At 40.0% G+C, this 18,120-nt stretch overlaps 1 protein-coding gene across 1 annotated transcript in view; it reads right to left on the bottom strand.

Moving 5' to 3' along the window:
- Positions 1 to 10,216, bottom strand: part of NALF1 (NALCN channel auxiliary factor 1) — a 443,768-nt gene extending 433,552 nt beyond the window's left edge. The window contains exon 1 of the mRNA XM_085056629.1: positions 9,404 to 10,216. Within this exon, the coding sequence (XP_084912755.1) occupies positions 9,404 to 10,216 (813 nt within the window). The remainder of the gene's footprint in view (positions 1 to 9,403) is intronic.
- Between the last annotated feature and the right edge of the window lie 7,904 nt (positions 10,217 to 18,120).

Here is an 18,120-nt window from a genome sequence, read left to right as displayed (position 1 = left end):
AAACCCTTCAGAGATTTTATTCTTTACCAAAGCACGGATTTGGGATTATTTGTATATGTTTTTTAATAAAGATTAAAATTGACATACATTTTTTTTCTCATTTTGATAACATTTGCTGCAACTTATAGTTCTCTCATATTTTAAAAATTGTTTGCTTTTGAAGTGAGATGTGCTATACCAGATTTCACCACAGTCAGTTGCAAGTCGTTCAATACTCAGGAATTTTTACATCCAACTATGAAGTATGTCTTCATTATCCTAAAGCCCTTCTATACAGAAATCCAGTTTCAACAAATATAGGTGAAGGATATATTTCCATATGAAATTTGCATGTAATTTTTATGGGTATATTTTTTAAATATATGTACTTGTATTATTTATTCACAGTATAAACAGCCAAAAAATAAATTTGACTTTTCATTTGCCACTTTTTGTTGTCCTACAAGCTGGGTTTTATTTTAAAGAACATCTGGGTTTTTTTAATCCAGTGTGTGTGCATACAAATACAAACATTTGTCTCAGAAGAGATCATTTTAGTGCCTTTGACAATGTAACTTTAACAGTGATAAAAATACCCCTCGAAATGCAGTTATACAAGTAAAAATCATATTTTCTTGACTCATGAGCACAATAAATCAATTAATATGAGTTAAGAGCATATTTTCCACACTAGGAAAAGCTTTTCTATCTGTTCATCACGAAAAATAAGTTTACATGAATAAATTTTTATCATCCTACATTTAGTTGTCTATTACTACACACAGAGGTCTCTGAGATATGTAATTAACTTAATATAGATTTTAAAGTATTTAAGAGTTGCTCAAGCTCTCCCTTGAAATCCAAGTATTTATCTAAATAAATACAGCTCATACAAAATTTTTTTTGAGAAGAACCTGTAAGTCTAACCTTTAAATACAGAGAGTAAGCTAACCAATGTAGAGTAATGATCAGCAAATCATCAGTCAGCAAACTCTGTAAATTCCCTTATTCTCCTAAATGAATAAATAAAATGAGAAAAATATTATTTTCTAGATATCTCATCTTTTTCCCATCCCTTCAATAAAGAATGCCCTCTGATTCTAGACTGCTAATATCTTTAAAATGTAATAAAGATACTTCATTATGATGCTTAACAGAGATGAAGTCTGTTGATAGGCCCAAGATACCATTTACATAAGTGTTCAGGCAAATTGAAGGCAACGTCTCATCTAACATGCAGAGGATCAACAAGAATTAAACATGCATTTGAAAAGCACTCTAGATATCCTACTTCCTCCATGGAAAATATCTCCTAAAAGCTGCAATATATGGCGCATTCCAAAATGCAAACATAATGTGATTACTATTTGTTTTCCTTTTTAAAATTTTATAATGGATATATCTGAAAATACGATGACTTAACTACTGATATTATCTAAATCCCAATGTTAAAAAAATATTACAAAAATGACAATATCATATCCCAAAAGTTAAAATTTGGGCTTCTTTTAATTTGTAACCTCTCTGGTACCATTTCCTTCTAATTTCACTAAAGTAATTTTAAAAAAAATCCACAATGACTTGCAAAGTGCTGCAGAACTTCTAAAAACCTAAGACTGAAACATATTTTTTGCTGGTAAGTTCAGATCATCTTTAATACTCTTTTTAATCACTAGGTTTTGTTTTAAAGATGAAACATCCAAATCAACTCCCAAAATCAATATATATTAAAGGTGAACACTTTCACCACACTCTCCAAGACACTCAAAGGACCAACATACTCATATATAACTGCTGAAATTTGTCACTTTGGCATTCATCCCAACAATTTTGTTGCATTCCGTCCGTACCAGGTTGTTCCATAAAGGCTTTAGGTCGATGTTGTATCGAACACAGCTTTTGACACACGTCCATCAGTTTGGATGAAGGATATGAGATGAAAGGTGGGAGAATATCAAGTATCAATCACTTCAGAGCTGCTTACATCATCCCCTATACCTTTTGTCATTATGGACTGGGAGTTCGTTGGATATAGCTCTTCAGTGTGCATGTTCTAAAGGAGCAATTCACGTATTTCATATATCTACCCTGTTTGCAAACAAGGTAAAATCACAGATCCAAAAAGAAATCTGGTCTTTATTTTTTAATGTATCTCCAAATTAATCAGATCTCTCTACAAGCCAGAATATGTCTCCAGTGCCTCACTACATTTGTATTCATCTAACTGATTGATGCTGTAAAGGAAATCAAGCTCACACACATTCTCACTCAGAGATGTTTTCTCTACAGTTCTGACAAGAGAAAAGTACAGTGAAAAGTACATGGAAAAGTACAGTATGGTTACTGTAGTAAAGTGGCATAAATGTCTAAGAATATGTGTTTCTTGTATGAGGGAGGTTGGGTAGTCTTGGGAGTTTCCTCTGATTCAGACTAAGGAAGGAAATTCTCATATACATCAACATTCCACCCCCCAAAAAATCTACCCTCCTTGTAAAGAAAAAAGGGAGAATAAGAGAAATAATCTCTAGCAGATCTACCTGCAAAATTGTCTATTAATAAGATGACCTACAATTTCTATTGTCTGGTTTCTCAACAGAAAAACAACTGGAAAAGTCATATGTGGAAGCTTTTGGTCTTCTCCCTCAAAAAAAAAAACTGATGAAAATGCTGTTATGTCACACAAGATCCTTTCCTATTCTCACCCCTAAGAAGCAGATTGCATAGCTCACACATTCTTCAGCAACAGGATACAGGTACCAAGAAGTGAAAGAGATTTATTATTTCACTAGGCTAGTGTAGGACAGCACAAGCAGCTCAATTTTACAAACTTTTTCAGAGTTAAATTTTGCATATGAGCATAATTTCAGCCAAACTCAATTTTTATACCAAAACCACTTTGTTAGGATTTATCTAATACGACTTTTGAGGTCAACAGTGGGTGGAAGTGTTTGTATCTGAGATAAAATGACAGTATGTCCTCTTTAGAGACAACAGACATAAAATAAGTACTTTACGGCATAATCCACCTGACCTATTTTAGATGTCCACTTTATTGTGAACTGGCTCAGACTCTAGAATTACCTGTGTATCTCCACTGACTACAAAGATAGTCTGAGCTTCACATTTTTTGTGAATATACATAAAGGATACCTAGCTTTTTTTTTGTTCTTTTTGCCCTACAGATTATTTTGTTTTTCTGTCTTCTGGGGTTTTATGACTGATACTTATCAAAAAGTAATATTTAAGAATTCGGCTTCTAAGTTATTTTTTCCTTTTAGGCAATTCACAGATCTAAATACATTATGGATCTTAGTGCAAAACTGAAGTTATAAATTGCTAAGTATAGACCAAATGATTTTTAGGCATGATAAGTGATAGAACTATGATTTGCATTTTGATTACCTTTCCCAGTAGAACATGAAATGAAGAAGCAGGATTGTCACAGTCTCTGCAAGGTGCATGTGAAGCACACTGCTTGATGTAAAGAGAACGAGTGAACAAAGTGAAATTGAGGACAGAGCCATGAGGTCCCAAACTGTGTGATGTTAATACCACGAAATAGTAAATGGTGGCTGCTGGATTAGGATGGAATCCACTTTAACTACTCTATGCGAGTAATCTGCAGTCCTTTTTTTCCTAGATCTTGAATGATGCACCCATTTGCACTATGAATGGGATGAGTATCTCGATGATCAACTGGATGCAGACTTTTAAAAGTTAAGTGGGGTTAACACACATCTGGAATGAATACCCTGGGGAATTTGTTCTTGTAGGAGTGAAGAGATCCGAACCCGATCCAGTAAAGCATTTAAGCAATTGAATGACCACAAGCATGTGCACAGTCTTCCCTGAGTGCAGTAACATTCATCTAGCTCAAAACAGGAGACTGAGACAGATTGCTGAATCAGGATTTTAGGCCAAAATAAAAGTCCCTTAGCACATAGTCAATGTTGGTTCTTGTATTATACCAATGCTACAAGAAGAGTTACACTAAATTTATCCACATATTTGTCTTAAATTAGTTTTGAAAAATATTTCCACTTTTTTTAAAAATCACCTGAACAAAAAAACATCAAAAAACATCAAATTGTGCAAACATCAATTTACACAATCACATTAGTTTCACAGTATTTTAAACCAAAAATTTTTAGAAGTGTAAACATTTAAATATTATGTGGTTATTTTTTTCTTAAATACAGCATAGTATTCATTTTAAAAAAGAGCTTTAAAATAAAGAATTATATTTCAAGAGAGTCAGAAGAGGCAATTGTTCAATAACTAATGTTTTTCATGCTTGTATTAGACCACCAGTACAGATCTTCAAGGTTTAATTTGTATGATTTCTTCTGATTAGCTTAGGTATCACTCTTGCATATAACTATCATTACATAAATAAGCGATTAAGATGTGCAACTGAAATATCTAACTTTGTGGCAGATGCTGGTCTATGTGACCTTTTGTAACTGAAGGGTTCTTTCATCATTTGAGCTTCTGGGTTTGTATTTCTCATCTGCTCTTTTCTGCCAGCTTAACTGAGATTTTAAATCAAAACCTAATTAGACTACATATGCTGTTTAGGAAGAAGTTCTTAGGAAAGTAATGATTCATATAAGCTTTGATATTTCCAGATAACATCTAAGAAGAAATGTGATTTTAATTGTTTTAAATAACTTTCAATCACCCTCTTACTCAAATAAAAGTAGTTGGGAACAGTTCTTTGATCAAAAAAAATTCTTCAGTAACAAAAACATCAACTCTATATTCCTATGAACTATAACATCTATGCTTAATGATGAAACCCTTTATTGACACACATTTTTCAACTAAGTAGTATTATAACTCAGCTATTCTATGACATATTTTTGATATCAATATAATGAACCTCAAATCAGAAGTTATCCAATGATATTTAATTCCTGAAAAAAAAAAATCTGTGTGCACATGTTGAGCACCTAGGATGTCAGCCAAAGTTTGCTTTTTGACAATGCTGACAAAAGAAGAGTTGGTATCTTTTTATTTTTCCTCTTTGATGTTCTACAAGGGGAAATCAATTATTTTAATATTATTTTAATTATGATGCACTTACCTGAAATATACATTTCAATATTTTAACTAGTGCTCGGAATAGCCACATTTTAAACACTCTCAACTTGCATTAGGTTGAGGAAACCTGTGTCAACAATGATGACTGGTATCTTGTTCAAGCATTAATAAACCCATTTGCCAAGAAAGCCCTGGCCTCTGACACTTATCACAAAGACGTAAGCTCTATCTTAAAAAAAAAAAAAAGTAAAAAGAAAAAATTAAAAACCTTTACATTTTTATGTCCTACTTAGTTATTTGACCCAGTTCTTAATCAGAAGTAGCCAGAATTTTCTTTTATTCCACAGAGTGATTGCCTGCTGCCTTAAGAATAAGAGCTTGAGTATTTCCCCTGATAGAAAGCTGACAAGTCATAATGAGGAACTGTGTCTTCCAACATCAAGCCAATACTGTTTCTGTTAATTGTCTGAATACTGTACTGTGACACACTGCATGTAAAATTATATTCTGGAAACCAAGAAATTATAGATATTGCCAAGACAAGCACCTGAAAATGTAACACAAATTTATAATAAGCAATAGCAAGATTTCATAAACATTTAAAAATATCTAAATTAAATTTCAAAAAGAAAAAGAGAAGTGTAGATTCAGATTTTCAGTTGCTCTGTTACTTTAGTGATTCATAAAACTACAGAAGTGAATAAAGCTACAGCATTTTGTTTTGCCATCTAGCTGAATATGTAATACATTCAAATATTTATCTCATATTTACTGTTTAGCCGTTACTAATATGTGACTATCAAGACAAGAAAACAACATATAGAGACGTCAGACTTTAAAAAGAGTTTATAAGAAGTAAGTTGAAGAAGGATTTATGCAAAAACAACACTGATATTCCAAACTTCTAAACAACACACAAAGTCTACTGAGATACAAACAATATAAAAGGCATACGCATATTCATTGATACTATCAAAAATAACTGTTTTCTAAATGTTAAAAATTGTCAGCATTTTCTACAAAATTCTCATAAAGCCTAATTCAGCTCAATAAAAGTTTAACAGTGAGGCCTTAATTAAATGGCAGCACTCTAGAATTTTTTTTAAAAAATTAATTAAAAAAAAAAAAAAAGACTGAGTAGACACATATTAAAACCAAAACCAAAACTCACCATGTAGAATAGCTAGATGTGATCTGTAAGTCAAACAACTCCTGCCTACAAACTTCTGCAATATGAAACAATTAATCTAAAATATTCTTCAGAGACCAGGTGGCATGTAGTGGAAAACAGAATATTTTGAAATTAAAGTTCATTTTCTTCTGGTTTCAGATAAAACAATAAGAAACATAAAGTTTGAGGTTTATACTCATGCATCAACAGCATTTTTGATATGTACTATTTGTTATCACCAACAGTATTTTCTGGAAAGGCATAACTTGCTGGGCTGAGAAACCTACCATGATATTCACAAGTCACAGTGAGAACTGACTGTGTTGAGGGTGATGGACGGTGTTGGGGAGAGTTGGGGAAGGGGGAAGCAACACCCAATTACAAGTTTTAGATTGACTGTTATTCAGTGTAAATTTTATTGATTTTTATTATCAGCTGTAATTGGTCAACTGGATGAAAATATCTCTTTTTCTGTGAACAAAGCTGCCCTCCAAGAATGGTAAAGACATCTTAAATAGAAATAGACTGTTTAACAGGCCTTTCAGTGTATTAAACCAAGGCTTACATACATAATTATTGAGTAAAGGCAGTATTTTTAGCACTTTGCTTCAATGAAAAAGCAGGTCACCACATGACACCAACCAAATAATGTGTACCTAAACCACATAGCTAGTTGCAATGTCATCTTTTATTCTGATTCTTTACCTAATTAGCTAAATGTCCAACACTCCAAAAAATATTAATATTTACTTACACAAAAAAAAGTCCTGATTGAGTTTTATAAATGAAATATATATATAAAAGACCAAAAAGCCAGGCAAAACATGGCAATAGTCACAAAGTTTTCAAGTTTCAAGTTTCACCTCTACCGTCTTGAGGATATCCCACGTACAAGCACATCAACACACAGGTCAGACCTCTGGCCATGCCATCCGCTTGGCTCTCTCAACCGCCCGCACAAATAAAAGGCCCCAGAGGGACCCAGAAGCACCAAATCAGGGCACGGGGGCAGAGCGCGGCTTCTCCCTGGCCTGCCAGGGGGCTTGGTGCGCTGTCTTGCAGCACCATGGACAGCGATCTCTTGGCCCCCGTTCAGCGCAGCACAGACCAGGTCAGCTCAGCTCAGCTCAGCTCAGCTCAGCTCAGCCCAACCCAGCCCAGCCCAGCCCCGCCGCTCGCCCCACTGCGCTCCACAACCCGCACTGCCCACCACATTCTCAGGAGAGAGGGAAAACACACTAAGACGCACCCATGATTTGTTGGGTTTTTTTTCCCTTCCCCTTCTGAAATATCTTTCATTTTTAACACAGATTGGTTGGCCAAATTCTCAAAACATAAAGCAATATCATCTGGCACTCAGAACTGCAGAAATGTAGGTCGCTGGCACCGCATTTGTGTAGTTCATTTAAGTTTCACACAATCATTTTAATGTCAACAAGTTTTTCTCCATCGTTAAAAAAGTATTTCTCCTCATTGGGTGTGTGAAGGGAAAATCATTATACAACATTAATTTGCTGTTCCGTTAATTTTCAACACCTTTTACACCCTGATAGTCTGTAGAGCAACTGAGTACTTTGTGGTAAAGTTCATTCAAACTACACTGTGATACAAAAAAATCACTTTAAGCATGTAGATGTTGATAGATTGGCAGCATGGAATAGTAGGACAATTTCTAATTACAGAGCTACTGAAATGGTAAAGATTTCTTTACAGCAATAGATATCTATTTACATTTGATTCCCTTTTTTAGTTACCCAATTCACTCTGGAAATAAATTATGTTTACATTACCAGTAACTGAGTACACAGCACATATACATCAGTCTGTACACACACAGTTTACAATCTAAAAACAGTAGAGTCAACATTTCTAAGGAGTCTACCTTACTTTTGTCAAGTTTAGAAAGAAAAAATGAATACAGCAACTTTCCTACTTTATCCAATTGGATATCAGGTTATTTCAGCTTCTGGAGGGACTGTGGATCGATTTTTGTGGCAAATATATGTGCAAATTATACTAAGTTATTGGTGAATGGGATTCTTTAGGCATAGGCTGTTACCATGAAATTATTTCAGAAGGCCCTGCTGAAGTTACAGAGCACAGAGATACTGCCAGGCCTCCTATTCAGTGTGGTGATTTGCATGCATTGTGTTCCACTGCTAAAGCAGAATTTGGTTCAGCCTGCTTAGTGTAGTGCTACCGAAGTTGAGATAATCTAGTTCAGGGCAGAAATATTCACCTCCTAACAAGTACTCAAACAGGGGGGAAAGCATGCAGTTAGCTATTTTAGGCACGAGGACAAGACTTTTTTCTGCCCTGTCTTGAGAGATAGGCCAACTAATCTTGTGCAAAAGTAAAGAGAAGGCAACAACTACAAGACTCGAAGTGGGACCCTCCACCTTCTAGCGAAGGAAAAGAAAAACCTCTGGATCTCTCTGAGCCGTCACAAGTGGCACCAAAGGAAACAGCCGCGGCTTATCAAACCACTGGTCACCACCACTTCCCGACCAAAGGCCACTGCAGTGCCCGTCGACAGACACCCTTGTCCTCCAGCTTTCCCCAGCTCCACGGATTTTGGCAGAGCGCCCGAAGACACCGTCCCGCTCCCGCTCCCGAGGCGGCCCGGCGCCGCACCGCTCTGCCGCCGTCCAGCCCGGCCGGCCCCGGGGCCAAGCGCCCGACGGAACCTACCCGGAGCCTCCGGTGAGCGCCCCTGGCCCCGCGGGGAACGGATCGCCCGTCCCCGGGTCACCGCGGCCAAATGCCCTCCCAGGGCCGGCGGCCAGGGCAGCGCCGTCGGGCAGCCCCGACCCCGGCCGCCGCTCCGAGCCCCGCTCATTGTCATGCAGACCCTGTCGCTGCCTGCCGCCAAGTCGCATCCCAGCCCGCTGGAAGCCGGCAGCCGAGCCGGAGCCAATCGCATATTCATGAGGAGGGGGAAATCCAGCGCTACGCTCCCAGAGGAACGAGGATCACTCCTTTTTGCGTTTTCTCAAGCTTCCCCCTCTCTCTTCCTCTCTTTTAACAGCGCGCTAAGGGGGGCATCCCGGCCGCCCGCTCCGCAGCAGCGCCTGCACCGTGGGAAGCGCGGCCGCCGGCGCCAGGGGCACAGAGCGAAGCAGGCACAACAGGGTCCGCGGCAGCCACAACAGCCGAGGGAGGCACGCCAGCCCGCCAGCCAGGGACAGCAAACACAGCAGGGGCTCCTACCTTACAATCCTCAGGACACGATTTCACCGAGTACTCATCCGACTGTAAATATTTCTGGAGCATAACCTCAAACTCTTCGTATTTCTCCTGAGCGTGCTGGTCGTAGCGCTGGTAAGCCTGGACGCACTGGCTGCAGGAGCCTTCCCCCTTCAGCACCACATCCAGACTGCAGTTCAAAGTGTCCGGATTGGACAACCCGGCGAACAACTCCCAAAGTGTATAGGAATTACAAAAGGAAAGGTAAAAATCCGTCAGGTCCCAGCCGGGCTCCGGGCTCTGCCCCGTGCCCCGCGGCCGCCCCGACCCCTCCCGCCGCCGGCACACCGCCTCCGCGTCGCCCACGCTGAAGCACTGCCCGGACGAGGAGCCCGGGGGGGGGCACGTCTCCAGGGGCCTGGCGGTGGAGTTCCCCAGGAAAGCAGCCTTGCCGTGCCGGGGCTCGGTGCCGTTGGTGCGGCTGCCGCGGCCGCCGCTGCTGCCGGGGGAGGGCGGGAGGGAGGGCGAGGGGGGGGCGAGGAGCCGGGGCGCGGGGGGCGCCGGCTCCCCCATGCCCGCCAGCAGGTCCGGCTCCGCGGGCTCCGGCTTCTCAGGCGGCGGCTGCTCCTTCTCTCCGGTCCCCGTGAATTTGGCCTCGGCGCAGAACCACAAGTGATCAGAGAGCAGGACCGTGAAAAACAAGAGCGATGCCAGGGACAGTCGCCATTTCTGAGCCCTCTCTGAATCCGTGAAGGGTTTCTCGTTCTCCCGGGGTGCGAACCAGATTTTTAAGCCGTCATCATACTGCCGACTACACATCCAAGCACCCCTGGTCATATTTTGGGAACGCACAGCCCTGGCCGACTCCACCGTGAGGGCTCCTTTGCCAGTGTCACCACAATATGCATTGACTTAAAAGATTGGGGGGATTTTCTTGCCTGCCTTCCCTTCTCTCGCTCGCTCTCTCTCCCTCTTCCACTCTCCCCCGTCTCTCTTTCTTCCTCTTTTTTTCTTTCTTTGTCTTTTTCTTTCTTTCTTCTTTTTCTTCCTCTGAGATATTGTTGGTTTTCGCCGGCGGCTCTGCCTTGGTCTCACCACACGAAACAGCCCCAGTCCATCCAACGCGGAGTGCCGTGGAGAAGATAAGAGCAATAACGCAGAGAGAGGAGGAGGAGGAGGGAGAGGAGATGGTGGTGGTGGTGGTGGTGGTGGCGGTGGTGGTAGTGGTGGTGATAGTTGGTGGTGGCGGGGCTGCGCGACTGGTCCTTTCCCCCTCTCACCCAGGCATGGTCAGATCGCAGCTCCCCATCTCCCTCCTGAGAAAAGCCCACTGCCCCCGGACAACCGCATGCCGCGTCCCCCGCTGCCGACGGACGGCTACGGGAGGGCTCCTCGCCTCCTCTTCCTCCCTGCCGCCGCTGCTCCTCTTCCTCAGCCCCGAGCCGCGGCACAGATGCCTGCACCGCTGTCTCAGTCTCTTTCTTCTCTCCCCGCGCCGCTCTAACTGGAGAGACGCTGCTGCAGGGCTCCCGGAGCGCTGCCGAGGATGCCGAAGAGGAGGAGGAGGAAGAGGAAGAGGAGGAGGAGGCTGCCGGGGCCGCCGCCGCTGCTGGTGACAATGGGCTGCGGCTGCCGCCGCTGCTGCCGCCGGGCGCGGTGTCCCCGGGCGCACGGGGCGGAACTGCCTGGCTGGGGGCCCCCGATGGGCACAGGCATCTTGGGCCCCTGGGCTAAGTTGCCGCCATCTTCGTCCTGGAGAAACACTTTTTTGGGGGGAGCTCTGCCTTTTGCGTCATCTCCTCCCGCGCCGAGATCGCTCTATCCTGGCGCATTGTCAGCAGCAGCAACTCTGCCTCCTCCTGCCTGAGGAGGAGGAGGAGGTGGGAGATGCACTGGGGACCACATGGCCCCTCCAAAGGGCTTCCTCGATGCAACTGTTTCTACTCATCTCACCGAAGGGACTGCTCAGTACCACCCTCCAGCCCTCTCTCCTTCAGGGTCCCCTTCCCTTTGTGGCCATGAAAACACCATGTCCACGCAGGATGGTGGCTGGAGAGGTCTGTCTCTGTGTCTGTCCTTGTCATAGCAAATCACAAACGGCATATGAAACTCCAGGCTCTGCAACCTGGCCAGTTCTGGCCACACAGTAAAACACCTAAACGCAGTTGCCTGTCTTTCAGTCAGAGAGCTGGAAAGCAAAATTACTATAAACCCCAAGCTGTTTCCCCAAGAGAAGTTTTACAAAACCCTGGTCCAGCCCATGAGCTGGGTAAATACGGCCTGTCTGTGTGTTTCCCTGTTTAGATATCATTGCTTAAAGAGAAAGATGCAGGGGCCAGGCTTAACTCTCCTGCTAGAGTGATGAAATCACTGATGATCTCCACTTGGTCCCACAGCAGAGATCCAGACACCACCTGTTCCCGACCATCAAGGTCTCTTGCTTAAATAAGCATATTGTTTGGACACTCCTAAGTGTCTCTCACTCCTTTCATCTTGCTCACTTATGCACCTTAGCATAACAGCAACAGAAAAACTTGGATCCCATGCAAGACAAAAGAAGGTGCCAGCAGAGGTTGAGCATTACCAGATGAAGACCTGGTGTTCACCTTGAGACATCAGGTCTGCTATTTGGCCATAGAATAACCAAGATGTGTATTTTAATTTCTCCATTGGACTGGCAGAAGGTTTAGAAGTCATATTTTTCCTTGTTCCAGAGGCTTTCTCCATCCTGAAGAACTGATAATGGCCCTTAAAAAAGGTGTACAATGTATCCCAAAAGGTGCCTTTGTCCCATTTTTTGGTTAAAGAAAGCTTTTTTCCTTAACAAACATGGTCAATACACTAATGCAACTTGCTGATGATTCTTGCATTCAGCTTCGAAAAGTGTAGTGGGAAAAGACCTGAAACTAAACCATACCAGAGGAGAACAAAACTTGTACCTTATCTGACTGCAGTTGTCATCAACAGAAGGGTGAGTTTACCAAGGAATATGATGGAATTTCTGTCACTTTGAGCAGTAAATCGAAGGGCTGGATGTCTTTCAAAAGGAGATGGTATACCTCGAACAGAAGATGCAGACCTGAGGTATGAATTGCTGAGTGAGGTTCTATGCCCTGTGTTATGCTGGGGGTCAAAGCACATTATCATAATGGTCTCATCTGGCCTTACAAGATCTATGAGTCAAATACTACAGTGAGCAGAAGTTATCTGTGGATTTTATTTTGATAGACTATTTAAAGACACAAAAATAAGTGTTAATATTGTAAGGAAAGGTCTTCAGTACTTAAATCAGAATGCATCTTTGCAATTTTTGGTCAATCAGCTCACACCATCTGCTAATGGTACATTATTAATTTTGGTCTTGGGGCTTTGATTAAAATGATTTGACATACTGGGTCTTGTACTGAATTTGCATTTTTGTAATGCTGTCTGTTTTGGGACAAGGCTGTGACCAAGCTTTTAAAAGGCATTCAGGACAACTTTACTTCTTTAAAATGTAACATCAATTATTTAATTTCCTTTTGCTAGTTTGATTATGTATTTCTTTTTAGCATAAAGGGACTGAAGGAGAAATACAGGGAAAAAAAGAAAAAAAAAAAAAAAAAAAGAAAACCCAACCCAACTCAATAACACCTAGGATAAGAAACAGATTCCTGACATCAGGTCTGAAATTTTCAAAATGTACTCTATTAAGGTATGTGGCAGTGACTGCATAATTATTCTGTGTTTGACAGATAAACTTGAGGTGAAGAAAGTTGTTTCTGGAGTTCACACCTGGCAAAGAGGTTTAATTTTTTTCCCCTTTTTTATTAATTTTGTTTCCCTTTTGTCCTTTTGGGAAAATGAGAGGATAATAGGCAGTTTTACAATCCACAAAGAAATTAGAAAAGTTCTTTATCTCCATAGTGGAACTTAAAGATTTGGTAATAAAAACATGCTGGTATTCAGACCTCCTTTGAAACTTAATGCAAAAATTAATTTCTAAGTCTTTGCTCCTCTGTTTACACTTGTCTAAGATCAAAGCAAATATACTAGAAGTCAATATGCTAGGATGGTTTAGATATACTTGGCTTCTCAAAATAATTCCATTTTCATGTCATGTAATATTTTCACACATTTCCCAACTTTTTGCTGGAAAAACAGAGAGACAGTTCTTTTTCAACACCTAGAAATAAACTATAGTAAGACATTTGGTATTTTCAAAATGAGCATGTCCCTGCTTTTCCAGTGACAGTTTTCTGTAACAGAGAATATGTCACGCAGATCTGTTGTTTTGCCTCTTGTGTTTCCCCCAAAGCCCCATTCCCTCTCCACCCAGCTCGGTGGATAACTTGCAACTTAGTTGCAGTAGCTGGTTCCTGATGGATCTGAACTGATGCAGTTCAGTTCTCTGGTGCCCCTTAGTGTTAGGTCTTGGAGCTCAAGGGAAAAAATAAGGCTATAAAATAATATCTGAAAATCAAGAAGCTGCATGCACTGGGTGAAAGAATCTGAAGTACATACTGTAGCTGCTTTCTCTCAAACTTCCTTAAAATTTTGTTTCCAAAAATCTGGTCTAAATAACAGCATTTTATTTGAAATAGCTTAATGAATTGAATGAATGGGAAGAAAAGTGAAGAACTTCCCTCAAAAATATCACTACAGAAGTATGTCCCCAAATTCATCATTCTTCCTAAATAACTCTAGTGCTGCAAAATACTGACTTCACTTTGAAATTACATGCATTACTGGGAATATTTATTACTTGTGTTTCAAAGCTTGGCTAGTGTGAGGAACTCATGGAAATCTGTCTCCCTAGCGGGTGGAGTCAGCAGATGTTTCACAGACGGATCTCCTCAAAGTAATGTGGTTCAGTGTCAGCTCTGCCACACTGTGCTTTAATCAATACAATCAGAGCTGATGTTCTTTAATTCTTTGACTCGTAATATGTAAGACAACTGATTTATCAAGCACTAAGGACAAAGTCTAATAGGATGAGCATGCACAAATTTAAGGTACTTGAAGATATTGTTTAGCCTACATACCATGTGTTTTCTTTGTGAAAGTACTTCAGGCTAACAAGCAGAAATATTTATTGATATAACATGTCAATGGTAAGAAACACCTGTCAGAATTGAAGGCTTTCTGTTTCAAATAAAATGTTCTTAAATTTGTGCCTAATATTGTGCAGACAGTAATTTCCTGCATAATTCTCTTGCTTTATTTTGTTGATTACGAAATTGTAACATCAAAAGAGCAGTATATAGGTCTTTCAGATTATTTTAGCATGTTTGAGAGCCAAGTCTTGTCCTTGTAATGTATATTCTTTATATAAGAAAAAAACTTTTTTTGTAATTGCTAAGCAGCAATTCTTTTTGTAAAAAGCCGGTTATTTTTAAGAGAGTAGATTTAATTTTATTTTTGGGTTGATTGGTTCTACTGATAGAAACTTAACAGAAATACTCAGTTAAATCTTTGCACTGGAGGGTTATCCAGCACTTCTAATTCCTAGCAAACATTATCAGGCCCCTTACTAGTACCTCTTAGCAATTTTTTACCAATTTAAACAATTTGCTTTGATAGGAATATCTATACATTCTTTGTCAGCAAAATGATATGTCATCTGTGTGGTTTAGCATCCTCAGAGTTGTTTAGGTTTTTGTTTTATTTCAACATCTTACAACAAATTTTGGGTATTATATTACCCATTACGTGGGAAGGGAATCAAAGATGCAATTATCTGAATCCATTTGATAAGAATAATATCTGTGATGGTTGTAAGATACAATGAAGTTAAGAACACTGAAGAATTAATTTTGTTTCTCATCACATTCCCAATGTCTCAGTTTCCTATTCAGTATTTTTCAAAAAGCTGAATTATTGTGAGAAAGCTTCAGGCATCTGGGCCTGATTGCCCCAAAGCAATGGGAAATTTATGTTAATGTTATCAGAAGCTCCTAATCCCTGTTCGAGCAGCACTAATTCAGATTTTAAGATTCTTGCATTCTCCTTTGTTCCCACTTTCCACATTACCCTCAATTTTGTCCCTTTGGCTTGATTTTTTTAAAGCTTTTCTTACCAAATTAGAGGATTAACTATCACCCAATAAGTTATAAGTTTGTCCAGCTGGATTTTGAAAGGCTGTGCAATACAAACTTCAAAGGTACTGATATTCTTTATTGAATTATCTTACAGATGTTTTCTTGGTATCCTATGAGACTTCTTGTTAGAGAATGAGAACATATTTTTGTTTGTTGACATTTTCAGCCATGGAACAATGAATGGATAGCATAGGGAGTCTGATAATGTCTCTCCAAAAATTGTAGGTCATCTTTATCATGACGTCTTTATAATGAGAGTTCAGCCATATTATTTCATCCAGTGGGTGTATCTGGGCATGATCTGAAATGAGCTGAAGCTATTCTTCATTAACTGAAGCCATCAAAAAAGTGAAATATAACTTTTGCACATGACTGCGGCGGGATGAAGATAATATAAATGTCTAGCACAAATTAGCCTGTGCTTCTTAGAGTAAGGTCTCATCTAAAGCATGCTGAGACCAAGTGAATGATTGCAATGGGTTTTTAAACCAAGCATGTAGAAAGGAAATAGGCAGAAGAATAGATTCCCCCTATATGGAAATGGAAGAAAAAGGACTGAAAGCACCACCAGAAGGTAGATTACAGCTTTTAAAATATTTATCCTTGTTTCCCTCTCTTAATTGTATATCTTTGCTTTCTTCAAAGAAATGTAATTGCCTGACTATGTGATTATGTTTTTATGGACATAAAGACATATTTTTTACCTTTTCTGCATGGTTACCTCATAGGTATCCCAGCTCTTCCTTATGTCAAAATTCACTTCATAGGAAAGAGAAAATACCTGATTTTTCTTAGAAGTACTCTTCTATAATCTTTTTTCTTAAATAAGAATATCTGTACACTGTGTAAAAAGTTGTAGGTTTTGGTTGATCAGTCAAAAAAATTTCCTTTGCTCTCTTTTACTCTCATGGAAAGAAAAAAAGTAGTTTTAGAGATAATCTCACTGTTTCATTCATAGTCTGGGCTCCTCTTTAAGTATGTTACTGTAGAATGTCTTTTATCAGCTTGAGTTACAATGCCTACATTAGGTAGGTTTTATTTTCTGATGTGCTGATATGATGCTATTCTGCAATCCATGTTAACTTGAATTTGTTGCCCAGTGTTCAACCATGTCTGTAGAAAAAATGTGTGCTACCAAGTAAACTTCTCCCTACTTTTCAGCTCACATTTTATACCACGTTTCTTGGAAATATGCCATCTTAGAAAACTCTTTTCAGAATTTCATATGAAAGTTTGGTTATATCTTCGTGTTTCAAGTACTTACTTCTGCAGTGTAAATTTTAAATACATGACAATGTGGGCATGCAGGAGATATGCCTACATATGGGGGTTTCTTCTTTGACCAGAAGAAATATCCCTACTATTAAAACATATTTAGTTATCTATAGATTTGATATAGAGCTTGAATATAGATTGAATAATTATCATTGTGTACACACACACATATATATATCTTGTAAAAATATAAAAAATTTCATCACGTCTCATCTCGTTTAGCTTTAGCTATGTAGACTTGAGCATCCAGTCAAAGTGTATCCTTTCACCATGTTATTAATAGGAATATACAGCTCTCTGCAGAACATAGCTTATTCCATCCTTAAATACGTTTTTAAGACAGGCACTCTTGTATGGCAAGTCATCTTCTGCCATCTCTTTAGACTGAATATGGAAGAAATGTTCCTGATTAACTTTATATTGTTGCTTATCTAATCTGATTTTAGCTGAGATAATTTTCTTCAGAGTAGCTGGTACAGTGCTATATTTTGGATTTGTGCTGGAGACAGTGGTGATAACACAGGGATGTTTCTGTTACTCCTGCAAAGTGCTTGCACAGGATCAAAGCCTCTCACCCCACCCCATCAGCAAGGTGGTGGGGGCTTCACAAGGAGCTGAGGGGGGTCACAACTGGGACAGCTGACTCCAAGCGACCTCAGGAATATGCCAGACAAAATGGTGTCCTGCTCAGCATATAAAGCTGGGGGAAGAAATAAAGCAGGAATATTCAGAGTGATGGTGTTTGTCTTCCCAAGTCACCGTTGCGTGTGATGGAGCCTGGCTTTCCTGGGGATGGCTGAATGCCTGCCCGCCCATGGGAAGTTTTGATTGAATTCCTTGATTTGCTTTGCTTGTATGCGTGGCTTTTGCTTTGCCTACTAAACTGTCTTTATCTCAGCCCATGAGTTTTTCGCTTTTACCCTCCTGATTCTCTCCATCATCCCACTGGAGAGGAGTGAGCTGTGTGGGGTTGAGTTGCTGGCTGGGATTTAAACATGATACGGTTGACCCCAGCTTATAATATTTAAAAGACAAGCAAACATTTTAAATTAATCAGCCAGACTTCTGTCTCTGTCTTTGTGTCCTGCAAAAGATTGTTCCTGAAGAAAAACTCATCCTGCAGATGAGTGTTGAAGTACATATTTGAGACTTTTTATATCTTTTTTTCATACTGTTTACTAGTAAAGGAGACATGAATGAACCATGCACTGACTGTTCTTATTTTTGGAGCCAGGTCGTATCCTTTTCCATCAAAACGTAATATCCTGCCTTCTGCCAAGTGGCTGCAATGCCATCTGCCAGGAAGGCAGAGATAGGGTAGGTTTTTTCTCTCTGCCTTCCAGGGTTATTCCCGTGAAGAAGGCATGTGACTCAAGTTGTAGGATG

This window comes from Lichenostomus cassidix, chromosome 1 (assembly GCF_008360975.1).
Source record: "Lichenostomus cassidix isolate B80296 chromosome 1, HeHo_3.0, whole genome shotgun sequence".
Classification (NCBI taxonomy): domain Eukaryota; kingdom Metazoa; phylum Chordata; class Aves; order Passeriformes; family Meliphagidae; genus Lichenostomus; species Lichenostomus cassidix.
Note: the sequence above shows the minus strand (reverse complement) of the source record. Positions and strands in the feature narration are given on the sequence as shown.